This window comes from Sinocyclocheilus anshuiensis, unplaced genomic scaffold (genome assembly GCF_001515605.1).
Source record: "Sinocyclocheilus anshuiensis isolate Anshui unplaced genomic scaffold, SAMN03320099.WGS_v1.1 scaffold478, whole genome shotgun sequence".
NCBI lineage: Eukaryota > Metazoa > Chordata > Actinopteri > Cypriniformes > Cyprinidae > Sinocyclocheilus > Sinocyclocheilus anshuiensis.
Window position 1 is genome coordinate 323,803 of NW_015542376.1, and position 13,878 is coordinate 337,680.

The 13,878-nt window shown below is 36.4% G+C and overlaps 1 protein-coding gene across 3 annotated transcripts in view; it reads right to left on the reverse strand.

Moving 5' to 3' along the window:
• The window catches only part of whrna (whirlin a), an 84,631-nt gene that overhangs the window by 10,594 nt on the left and 60,159 nt on the right, over positions 1 to 13,878 (reverse strand). For all 3 annotated transcript variants that reach the window (XM_016491249.1, XM_016491247.1, XM_016491250.1), the window contains 3 exons: positions 11,722 to 11,758; positions 4,333 to 4,545; positions 3,299 to 3,511 (listed from right to left, as the gene is read on the reverse strand). In XM_016491249.1, coding sequence (XP_016346735.1) covers positions 3,299 to 3,511; positions 4,333 to 4,545; positions 11,722 to 11,758 — 463 coding nt within the window. The remainder of the gene's footprint in view (positions 1 to 3,298; positions 3,512 to 4,332; positions 4,546 to 11,721; positions 11,759 to 13,878) is intronic.

Genomic DNA, 13,878 nt, shown 5'->3' on the forward strand with positions numbered 1-13,878 from the left:
AAAAAAAAAAAAAAAAAGAGAGCGAGAGAGAGAGAGAGAGAGAGAGAAAAGAGTTACCAGATTGACTCAGTCTAATGAATCCTTAACTGAACTTTTAACCCTTAACTTTAACTGAACTGCAAGTTATTATTTTCAGTGATTTTTGTATCAAAATGATGCAAGTTTTGTATCAGTTTCATAAATATACATACACATATATATGCTACCACTCAAAAGTTTGGAGTTTGTAAGATTTTTTTTATATTTTGAAAAGAAAAAAAAACTCTTTGAAAGAAATAATCACCCAAGGCTCACCAATTTATTTGATTAAAACTACAGTAAAAACTAATATAGTACAGTATAATTACAATTTAAAATAACTTTTTTGTTTTTAAATATTTTAAAATGCAATTATTCCTGTAATCACAAAGCTGAATTTTCAGCAGCCATTACTCTAGTCTTTCAGATGATTCTTCAGAAATCATACAAATATGCTGATTCACTGCTCAAGAAACATTTATTATTATTATCAATGTTGAAAACAGTCGTGCTGCTTAATATTTTGTTGGAAACCATGATTTTCAAAATGCGTATTTACTGTCACTTGCTGAATAATAAAAAAAAATACTAACTACACTCTTAAAAATAAAGGTGCTTCAAAAGGTTCTTCAAGCTACAATCTTTTAAGTGCAAAAATTTGCCAATGACATCAAACCACTGGAGACCCATTCAGCAAATCTGGCTGGACACAATGTTTTGTTCCCTTCCCTTCCCTTCCTTCAAACTAAGACAGCAGAGCAGACTCAGAAAGACATTGCACTGTACTGGCTCAGGTCCTCCACCTTCCCACAATCCCCTGCTGCATAAATCAGGACGCTCTCTGCGACACCTTTTCTTCTTTTTTTATTTTGTCGGGGGGGGCTTATCTGCGGTGACAGCTCTGCATATGGCTGATGAGGTGCGGTACCAGGATGAGAGTCCCAGAGCGAGCGTTTCGTCTGAAGGAGCTCTGCGGGGCTGCAGTGTGGACCGCCGCCGCTGCTTCTTGTAATTACCAGAGCCAGAGCTGGCAAGCTTACAACAACACCAATCCACAGAGGAGGGCCACAAACAAAGCTTGCATACAAATACATTCGCTCATTTCCAAAGTGCGCACACACACACACACACACACACACACACACACACGACCCATGTTGAAGAGGTACAAAGTCACAGCGACACATTTTTGATTTGCGACATGCATGCATGTACTTATGTCTGATCACTGCAACCCACACATTTACACAGACATGAGTGACTTTGAGTGTACTTTGAGCATAACTGTGCTGTATTATGTTCCTGTATGTGTGAGTGTGTATTAAAAACAAAACCACATCATAGCAAACTCATTCTTTAATATATGTGTTTGCTAGAGACACACCCAAACCGAAAAAACATGCATTTTTATATTTTAAAAATACCTTTTAAAAAAATACCATAGTAACCATATTTTCCACCAAAATATCATAGTTATATTTACTGGTTGTGGAAGCTAAAATAAATAAATAGATAAAAGATAATAATTTTTATCTCACATTTCTGACTTTTTTTTTAGTTATAAAGTCAAAATTGCAAGAAATAAAGTAAAAATGGCAAAATATAAACTCGCAATTCTGACTCTCTCGCTGTTTTTACTTTATTCCCACCAAATGTAAGTTTATATATCACAATTCTGACTTATTTTCTCAGAATTGTGAAATATAAACTTGCGATTGACTTGTTTATTTCACATAATTTTGACCTTACAACTCACAATTTAAGAAAAATCTGAATTGCATCACAATTACCTTTTTTTTTTTTATTCAGTGGCGGAAACAAGCATCCATAATTGGTATTTAAAAATGACAATTTTTTAAAGAGGATTTGAGTGGTGCTTAATTCTATGGTAATGTGGGTGGTTGTTAGGGAGTTGCTAAGGTGGCCTGTTTGTTTTCTTGTGTTGCTATGCAGTTGCTAAGGTTCTGAGTGTATAGTGTTTGTTTGTGTTGCTATGCAGTTGCTAAGGTGTTCTGAGTAGATTTGTTTTGTGTTTTCAGTTGTTATGGTGCTCTGGTTGTTTTTTGGGTTGCTATGCAGTTGCTAAGGTGTTCTGAGTGTATAGTGTTTGTTTGTGTTGCTATGCAGTTGCTAAGGTGTTCTGAGTGGATTTGTTTTGGGTTTGCAGTTGTTAAGGTGCTCTGGTTGTTTTTTGTGTTGTCGATGTGGATTTGTGTGTGTTGCTATGTAGCTAGGGTTTTCTGAGTGGATTAGTTTATGTTGCTATACAGTTTATAGGGTGTTCCAGGTGGAGTTTTAGTGTCGCTATGCAATTGCTAGGGTGTTTTATGTAAATCTTTTTGCATCGCTACACAGTTGCTAGGGTCTTTTGAGTGGATTGGTGTTGCTAGGGTGTTTTAGGTGGACTTGTGTTGCTATGCAGTTGCTAGGGTGTTCTGGGTGGTTGGTTACTGGGAAAAAACCCCCATCATAAGTCTCTATGATATTCCAGTCCCTAGATACTGTATTGTTCAAGTACCTCCTTTAATGTTAATATGATTTTTTTTCAGTCATTTCATCGCTCACTGGGCAAAAATCATAAGTCTAATCGCTCTGAAAAGTAATAACACACCTCTCCTCAATAATCCGCATCATTTGAGGTATCGTTCATATCTGCAGCAGAAATGGTGCAGGACAAACTGCGCTGAATATTACTACAGTACTTAAGTAAGGACAGTAATATATTTTTATGGTTTGCTGGTGGGAACTACGGTTACTATGGTACATTTTGTAAAGGTAAGCGAGAGATTGTTTAACCTACCTCCATCATATCTATCAGCCAGAGGAGTCTTTCCTGTTTTATTGAGAGGGATAGGGAATTGGGTGTTAAGACCTGTGAACTGAGATGGCTACAAATCTAAACAGCTGCACTTTCACAACGAGACAAAGATGAGCTGAGGTGAGACATGCCTGGACAGAGTGAGACAGGAGGACATAAAAGCCTCCAACAGAAAGGACAAAAGCTGTTTCCCACAGCAACTTTACAGCCCTTCATCTTGTATCCTAGTAATCTGCAAACGCCTTCTTTGTGCCCAAATTGCCCACCAATTTTGTGAAGGGCTTTTTATGTCTATGTCACACACAGCAACAATGCCATCCACTCATCCCATACCAATACAGAAGCACATCCTTAAACACTTCCTGCCTGAAATTCTAGATACAGACACTGGGTCTGATTCAATAATAATTGCACACAAGCATTCAATAGAAACTCATTCTGAACACAGATGTTTCTTCTTACCCGTGCGGAGCTGAGGGTGGTGTTGGTCATGAAGCTGGCTGAGGAGGAGGCCAGTGTGTCAGGGTAAGAAACCATGGAGAAAGAGTCTTGAAACCCAGCTCCGCCACCTTGCCTCGCCTTCAGGGCCTCGATCTCTCGTCTCAGAACCAGGCCGTCAAATCTCTCTACATCCTGAGGGACCACGAGCCCCCTCACCTCTGACAGCAGAGAGAACTGCAAATACACACACATCCAGAGCCGTGAATGTGACCGGGCTCGTGTTGATTGTTTTTATCTCAAGGGTTTTAATATGTTCATAAATGGGAATATATTATTAGGTTATACTCACTGTAAATCTCTGGACAATGATGGCCCAATATACTGGGGACATTTTGGGTAGTGTCAGTATTATGTGTATTATTAAAGGGATAGTTCATCCAAAAATGAAAATTTGATGTTTATCTGCTTACCATTCATTCAACTAGTAAAGTCTTTAATAAAAAAAAAAAAGATTTGTGCATAAAATTCAGAAAATTAAAGTAGTTACACTACCATTCAAAAGTTTGGGGATGACATGAGATTTTAATGTTTTATAAAACACAGTAGTATTGTGAAATTATTGCAATTTAACATAGCTTTTCTATTTTAATATAGTTTAAAATGTAACTCTTTTAATGGCAAAGCTGAATTTTCAGCAGTCGTTCTTCTGTCACATGATCCTTCAGAAATCATTCTAACACTTATTATTATTATTTATATATTATTAATTCAGATTTATATAATAATAATAATAAGTATTATTATTATTATTAATAATAATATAAAATTGCATTAAAAACAAACAAAAAGTCATTTTATAGTATTAACAATAACTAACAATACTGATTTTGGTAGAAACTACAAAATATGATAATACATCAAGAAAAAAAAATCAAGAAATAAAGTAGAGAGCAAAACTGTTAGACTGTTAAACTGTGGCAGATTATTATTCCAAACATGATCACATGCATTTTTTTCAGGAAGAGCAATGTAAAGACTGACGTAAATGTCTCCACCTTGGCATGTGTATTGAACAGCTCAAGGAGGGCCATGACCAGCTGCTCAACACCGATGTGACCATCACGGTACTCTTGGATGTAGTAACCCATGGTCTGCCTCTCCGGTTCGGTCAGCAGATGTCTGGCCTGCTCCTCCAGCATGGCCCTGCTCTGGTTCACCAAACTGGACAGAGTCACCTGAGATCCTGCCACACCTTTATAAAAGCCACCCTGAGGAGAATAAAGAAAATAAGTAATGCAAATAAGAGAAGAAATGCAATATTAATACTAATATTAAGACACATGTGGCCTTAAAGCACACATTTGAAATCTTCCAACATCACTGGATAAGCCTCTGGTTCACTGCTAATATCATAACTCTCATCTCCATAATGTCTCCTACCCTCCTCCCTATTTTCTCTCTCTCATGTTTCAGCCACTTTCCTTGAGAGCAGCTTTCCCTTTAATTAGTCTCCTAATAAAAAAGCACTGCTCCAGAGTCGACATGATCATCGATCAGTGTTTCGCTCAGCCTAGAATTGGCACTCACTCCAGCTAAAGGATGACACCACAACACTTCAGTAAACTAGTTTGGAAACTGTATAACTAGCTAGGTACTTGCTACATACCTACCTATTTGATTGGTTTGAGGTTCACTTTGGGTCGATTAGGGGTGTTTTGCATGCTTTAAATTCATTTTATCTAGTTCTGTCTGCTTGAACAGCCTATTGACTTGTTGGGTGGAGATGCATGTTTGTTGGCCGACTGGTTTGCAGGTGCAGTCAAGCAGCACTAGTGTCTATGTTATCAAACCGTCAAAAGACACAAGGCTTTGAACTGAGCTTGATCAATACAGACAGAGACGGAGGTTGAGGTGAGTGAATGCTGATCATGCCTGAACTATTCTTGCCCTTATTCTTTTCTTTCTCTTTAGAACAAAGTGTGTTTTGTGTTAAACGCTGCATATTAGATAAGCTCTATCGTACAGCACTCCCACAGGAACCAATGCATTTCGGTTGCATCAAATGACAGACCATTTATTCTCACACTATTTCAGAGGAAAATTCCCTGACTGGTTTGACCCATGAGGCTAATGTCCTTTACTGGACATTGAAGAATAACTAGTCTAGAAATTCGCTGTTCTTGCAAACCAAAGGTAGAGACAAAAAGAATGCAATTAAGAACAAAACTGGCAAAGTGAACAAAAACCTAGGAAATTATTAAATATAATACAATACAATTACAAAAAAACAAACATAAAATGCTGTCCTGACCATATTGCTCTCACAAGGGCCAGAGTCCAGAGAGCCATTTACTATATTTCCTCTTTCTCTTTGTTTTATTCTGAAAACCCCATGATTTCACATAAATTCCCTTAGTTAGAAACTCATGAGGTTGCTGTGCTGTTGAACTCAAATTCATCCTCACCCGGAGAACAAACTGTTTCTGAAACACTGCTGTGGCCAACCACTGCAGATGAGATAAATACTGAGTCCTCAGATCAGTGTTAGTCTGAAACTTACCAGAAGCGAAGCTAACTTTATTAAATTGTACATTTTTCATTATATGCTGTATACAAACTCTTCTGATAATCCTGGAACTCTGGGCTCAATAGACTTGACAAATTAACATCCAGATAAATCTCTAGGAGGTGGTACATAATTTATTTATTTTATTTATTTTTGTGGAAACCGTAGATTTCAACTTGCTGAATTCTTTGATGAATAGAAAGTTCAAACGAACAGCATTTAATTTATTCTTTGAGGTAACACAAATGTAAATTCTTACTGTCACTTTTGATAAACTTAATGCATCCTTGCTTAAGTATTTCTTAAAAAAAATCTTACTGACCCCCAAACTTTTGAATGGTAGTATATATATATATATATATTAGGAGTGTGCGATATTGACAAAAAATAATATCTCAATATTTTCTGGGATTTATTTATTTGAATATAGATACAGTGAAAACACAAATTTGCTATTTAACATAACTGTTTTCTGTTTCAGTATATTTTAAAATGTAATTTATTCCTGTGATGGCAAAGTTGAATTTAAATAATAAAAGATACCCTGAATGTGAAATTAAAATCGCCAGTAGGGGGCAGAAAGTCACTGTTAATAAGTGAGTCATTGCGACTGAACCTAGTCATTTAAACGTTTGATTCATGGTGTCTAATATGTCTCTTAATTAACTTCTTGTTTAGCACATTTCACATTTGTAATCATTCATTAAAAAAAAACGTCACTCTTTGTTTGCTATTGATTAACTATATGAAATGGTATAAATATATACATTTTCTGCCGATGAGAACACAAGTGTTTCTGTCTAGTTTGATGTTGAGAGGTTCAAAAGTCCTGCCCTCCAGAGCACTCTGGGATATCGGCTCCACTGCCCAATTACAAAAAGCAAAGCTCAAGCAGAATCTCTCCAACAAAAGATGATCAATAAAACAAGCAAGAAAAATGTGAGGTTTTATAATTCCTTAAGAATGATAGCGGCCAAGATGGGATCGATCATGGGCCATCAGTAGTGTTACAACCGCTATGGTTACCAATTATGACATCACTCGACTGACAGCCTCTTTAATCACAGGAACACATAATTGCTGATCAATATCATAACTTTAGGACAGCACAATCAGAACAAGTGTTTTGTCCGCCAGAACTGCATTGTGCGACTGCGACTCAGAGAGCAGAAACTCCAGCCGTGTCCCCACATATCACACCCCAGTGAATTTGAATAAGGCTTCAATGAGACAATTTATCTCCAGATTGAGCTTTATCTAAAAGGAACTTGAGATAACTCACCTCTATACAGACCGGAAAGCTATTTTCTCTTAAATAAAATACAATGCAAATATAAAAATTATAAAAATAAAATGTCCTATAGGGGATATGCTTCTGGACTGAAAGAAGTCTTGTCCTTGGATGAAGTGAAGCAAAGTGAAAGTCAGGCAAGTGCGGAGAAGTTCATCCTGGGGTGGAACTGGCAGTAATTACTATAACAATATATAATAATCAACAACCAAAAAACACTCTGAGATAGATATAGATAGAACAATGGATAGAATGACAGAAAGAACGGCAGACAGACAGACAGACAGACAGACAGACAGATAGATAGATAGATAGATAGATAGATAGATAGATAGATAGATAGATAGATAGACAGACAGGTTGACGGATGGATGGATGGACTGACAGACAGATAGATAGATAGATAGATAGATAGATAGATAGATAGATTCATCTTCAGTTCCATCAAAATGATGTAAAAACAAATGAATCTAACTCCTGCCGTCACATTACCTCTAACTGCTAAAACATAAGGCCACTGAGCAATAAATTAAATAATTAGATGATCAAGATCAGTGTCACCTTGGTTAGACATTAATTAAAATGACAAATGCTTGGGTTCGGGAGCTGCTGTCGGTTACAGCTCTATCTGTCTCATTATCAGAGTTTTAATATTCTAACCGACGACGTGGAGCAAATGACTACGCTTTTCAACAAAGCACAAGATCTCTGTTCTCAGATGATATTACTGTTTCGGCCTGACTACGGCCCATGTCGAAAATTGGAGCTTCATTTCCTCTCTCTTGAGCTACATGAAGTCCTGTGCTTCGAAGAGCACTTCTCTCCCAAAGAGACGATAGATTTGTACACCTCTCTTTAGAACAGTGGCAGAGCGGCGCAGTCAATAGATGTCCTAAAGGCACACTGGAGATAAGATCTCAGAGATATAAGCAAGCGTTCTTATATACAGACCAATCCAAACATAAAAACAGCCTGTCAGGGCATGTGTCGGTAGAAGTTCAGGAAAAATGCACTTTACAGTCCCTTCAAGAATTATCTTGGCCTTGAAGTGCATAATTGTTTTTATGTTAAAACTTTTTTCTATACCAGTTTAATGTGTAACTATAATAGCAGAATTTTTAATAATAAATACAAATATTATTTTATGTTATTTATATATTATTTATATTGCCAGGACAATATAAATATTATATAGAGAGGGACTGAAGGGATTTGCCAAGCTACCCTCCAGACGCATTTTCAAAACATCGTCAGAATTGTTCAATCTTTATATTTTACTGTGCTTTCTTTACTTTACTAATGCCGTTGTGCTAGGCCCCCTGAGGGCCACCGTAGTTCTTGTCTTAAAAGGGCAATGTCAATTTGGAGAATTCAATTAGCTTCAAAATGAGGGCAGCTGAAATGGGTTTAAGCTGAAATGAGTTGGCAAAGAGGGGGCTGAGTCTCGCTTGGGATATACAGAGATTTCACATCAGGCAATGGAAATAAGTGCCTTACTCAGCGAACATTCAACAAGGTCACACAGCGAGGAATTCTGGCCTGCAAATAAGCAAAAACCGTTTGAGGCAGAATTATTGTAATATTGCAGAAGAGAAGGAAGTTATCTTATATGACCGAGATCCTAGTTGTGACCCCACATCAATGTGACTTGATTTCTAGTATATTTCTAGAAAGCGTAAAATACAACCAGACGTGAACTCACTCTCAAATATCTGGATCAGAAATGAGTTTCAGCTGCAGTAAATGCAACAGATATGAACTGGTTTCTGTCTGTTGAATGCGTGTTAAAGTTTAGAACGTTTCTGAAAAGTAAAAACGAACCCTATACAAGTTCAACTTGCTCCTACCTGACCTACAATTAATCAAAGCACCCTTCACTGAGCTTCGTACAATTACTTTACCAATTATTAATTGTCTGCAGGGAGCTTTAAATGTATACTGATGAAAACATAATGAAGCATTTATGTGATTATCAATTTATACGCTTGGGTCGTTCTGCAGGCAAACATTGGAAAATCATCTTAGGGAACTGAGAGACTAAAAAAGTATTTGCTATAACACCACAAAAATATTGTTCCTGTTAAGCAATGCACGTTTGTTGCAAAGTTTGTGCTTTTTTACTGCAGCTACTGTGATGAACTCAAGTAATTATAATATAAACTGTAATTTGAATGTTATTTCATAGGAACTGCATAACGTATGCGTGTTTACTTACAATTGCACGCTTGTGTCTACATATCAGGAGTGATTTATGACTTTCTCGTACAAACTGATGTATGTAACTTATCAACGTCCTCCGAAGCATCATGGAGCTGCGAGTCTTTGGAATACAAAGTGAGTAGTTTACTGCAAAAGCTCAGAGCCCACAGACATGAGCCCAGACACTTCATCTAACCGTGTCCTTTAGCCTGTCATTCCCACTGTATGCAATAATCAGCCCCGTCGTAATAAGTTAGTGCTCACGCACTGCCCAGACTTTATAGGAATCCATTGTTTTGTGCATAAACCTCGGCTTAGAGGAGGACCTTGTAAAACCCTGTTCATTGGGTGGGTCACCTTGCTGTTTTTTTTCCTTTTCACATTCTCACCACCTCTTGTCTTATCCTATCCTGTCTTTTTATGTCTTCTACTCTTGCCCTCTATTCTATGCATATTTTTTCATTCTTCATAAGAGTTATTCCCGTTATGAAGGCCATTTTCATGTATATCTAACGTATATATCTTAAAGAGATAGTTCACTCAGAAATGAATATTATGCCTTCATTTCTCATCAAACAGTTTTGGTTGCCATTATTTTGGTTACCAGATATTTCTCGAAAGATCTCCTTTTATGTTCACAGAAGAAATAAAGTCATATATGTTTTGGAATGACATGAGGTTGAGGAAAGGATGACAGAATTCTTATTTTATAAAAAATAAAAATCTCTATTGTTATTGTATGTGTGTGTATGGATGTGTGTGCACAAATGTATATCTTTTATTATTATTTGGTTTTGTATTATTGAATGTGTTTTGAATATTTGTTTTTATATTTCTCAAGTTCTGTATTTATGTGTTTTCTTGCAAATTTTTCTTTCAATGTACTTTCTGCATTAATTTTCAATCTTAGCATTGCTAAAGTAAATAAACTCAAAGCTCTTTTGGGATAAACTATTCCTTTGATACACTTCATACATATTATACTCACAATTTGTATAGATCGAAATTATATTAGTTTGTTTTCACTTATCAAAACAAAGTAATAATTTTAAATAAATTCACTAATATTTTTTCTGTGTCCCCAGATGCTACTCTAATTAAACTGGCAATTTGCTAAAATATATTCCAGGTGTTCCTTCATTTCCTAAACAGAAGAATGTTTAAACAAAATATGTTTTTATTGCCAATGACTAACTTTAATACTTTACTTAATCAAGTTTAAGTACCTGATCTTGATCAAAACACATCTGAAAGTGTGGTATATGCTTTTATAGAAATACTTATTTTAGCTTATTCATTTTCTAAAAGTCGCAGTTCAAAAGGTACCGCATACCAAACTGACCCTTCTATTATTTCCTGTTCTCTCATATATATTACAGTATAGCTCTACACGAGTCTTACAAACACACAGTGATGGTAAGAATGTTAAGTGCATGTGTCTTTTGCGGAAACCAGTCTGAATACAGATCACCTTGGATACCATATGCCCGGGGGGATCAAAGCCTCTTGGCAGCGTCTACCTGACACTCTCTTTACCCAGACCAAGACGATAATTTACAGCGATAACACCTTCCTCTCTCATCCCATTCTCTTCCATCTCTTGTCCTTCCTATGTCTTTCAGTTCTTCTGTTCTCCTCATTCTGTTCACAAATGTCCTCTTTCTTTGTAGCCGCAGTACAAGAACAGGTGTGCGATTGCCTAGCCGTTCCCATATCAACCGACAATGATATGTGAGCAAATATGAAATGATCTGTGATTCGGACTCCTTTTCTCTTGTGATTAGTCTGGCTAAGGTAAGTTCTTTAATTCAGGTTTAGTTCAGGTTATCAAAGCACTGCAAATACATGAGTCTGATCTATTATGCAGCTTAATCACTGACTATGGCTCATTTGCATAACAACAATATATCCTCACTATGGAGGACAAAAGAGAGGCTCTTTGAACATAAACAGACCTGCAAAAAAGATCCTGGAGGCATTTGATTAGGTTGCATTCCTGTTATTCAGTACCTTTTGAACTCTGTACCTTTTAAAAATGAATATATCTTTCATGTATTGCAGAAAAGTATTCAAAAAGTATACAGCATTTTCAGAAGTATATGTTCTGATCAAGCTCTGGCACTTACAAAATACTTTTGTAATGTCTATAATTATTAATGTAGTACTGTAACTAATTATCTTCATTTAGAGGCTCAGCAAATAATTGTAATCGTTTTAAATCTCAACTCTATTATGACAATAAAAAAACTATCCTAAATGGTCTGGAGCTCACCAGGATTTGCAGAGAGCCATTCAAAAACCACCTTCACCATTTCACTCACTCTTTTAACGCTGCTAAAACCAAACAGTGGAGAACATTCTGTTCAAATATAGAAACAAAGTACTCACCTTTCCTGATGCTGATGCTCCCTGGTCCAGAGAGAGTCTATGTGAGAGAGGTAAACATGGAGAAATCAATACCATACATGCTCTACAACCCCTTCGAACGTCCACAAACAGATGTAGAGTCATACAGAGACTCTGACACACTTGCCATGTACAAAACTGATCTACCTTCTGGTTTTAGAGTTAAGCATTTCGATCAGGTCTGGATGCCTAAGGGAAAATGATGGGCCATTGTTTTGGTTTGATTAGAAGTGACAAAAACTTTTAAATTGTTATAAAATATTTCAAATAAATGCTGTTCTTTTGAATTTTCTACTAAGCAAAGAATCTTAAAAAAAAATGTATCTCAGTTTCCACAAAAATATTAAGCAGCACAACTGTTTTCAACACTGATAAGAAATAATAAGAAATGTTTCTTGGGCACCAAATCAGCATATTAGAATGATTTCTGAAGGATTTAGTGACTCTAAAGCAACGGCTGCTGAATAAATTAAAATATATATTTTTAAGTTTTAAAATGCATTAAAATCTTACCGACCCTAAAATTTTTAACAGTGGGGTTAAATTCTCATATATTCCTACACATTACATTACATTACATTACATCACATTACATTATCACACAGCTGAATGGTCAATCGCTGCATTCTCTGGTCAAAAATGTTTGTATAATGATCACTAAACTGTATAATTGAACATTGTGCCAGACAATCGCTTTCCAACATAGCTGTGCTTCATGTCTCTGTATTACTCTGCAAGCATTTTGCAGTCATATCAAGAACAGCTATTTATCAAATTATCAATTTGGTCATTAACAATGACTGGTACAATATGTACCAGTATGTACCCTGTGCCAGTTCCACCCTTGGCTTTGGATTGAGCTCGTACCCCAGACCACCAGCTTGATAATAAGCTTTTATATAAAATGCCACCTTGCATTTTTCCCCTGGCATGAGAGCAGAGCACCCGGCTCACCTCATCAGCTAACCTCCATTAACAAGAAGGTCCAGAGAACTGGCACAAGACACACCTGAGCTGCTTTATGATCCTGTTAGTGTGCTGTGCACACACTCACAGGTTCATATTCTCCAAACAGTCTGTGAAAGACCAGCAGTGTCTGGAATAATCCCATGAATACACTCCTTTCAATTTACAGGCCTCTAAATGCGAATGGCCCGGAGGTTTGGAAAGATGCTGATATTCAGAATTAAATCATTAAAACTCATCTATTGAATAATCTGCTCTTAAAACAGTAAATTAAACTATGCCTGGAAGCGTCACCTCAATCCTAATTAAATTACTGTGGCTGAACTGTACTGTACATTTTTAATTTATTAAAAAAGAACATTAAGTCGCACCACCAAGACATGACTTGTGCTGTGTTTAAGAACAAATTAACAAATCAGCATACTAATTGTCTTAGGTGAAATAGTAGTATTGCTTAATGTACAATAGAGGGTGTTAGAATTTTATACACTTCTAGAAATGTATGATTTTACAATATTAAAATATGTAGGCCTGTATTTTTACGGTACTGATATTTTTAGTGGTTTCACACTTCTTCCCTGCTGGATGTCTGAGACCATCAAAACTGTCAGTAAATTACATTGCCAAGAGCTAGTTAATCTAGTTGGAGACCTTGAATATTCTTTTTCTGCTCTGCTCCATTAAAGGAATAGTTCACCCAAAAATTCAAATTTGCTGGAATGTATCCATCCTCAGGCCATCCAAGATGTAGATGAGTTTTTTTTCTGCATCGAAACAGATTTACAGAGTAGACGACTCGTATTTTTGGCCAAAAGTAATGATTTGAAGTTAAAAATGTCTTAATGATGAATTTATTTCTTACAAATATGCAGCTTTTCACTTCACAAAATGTTAATTGATGGACTGGAGTCATGTAGATTACTTGTGGATTATTCTGATGTTTTTATCAGCTGTTTGGATTCTCATTCTGACGGCACCCATTCACTGCAGAGGACCCATTGGTGAGCAAGTGATGTAATGCTAAATTTCTCCAAATCTGATCTGATGAAAAAAAAAACATATCACCGTCTTGGATGGCCTGAGGGTGAGCAGCGCAATCTGACAAATCAGATTTAGCAAAGCAAAAAATATCTTTCAATATTTTTCAGCCTTTTGGCTGAAATATTTATATTC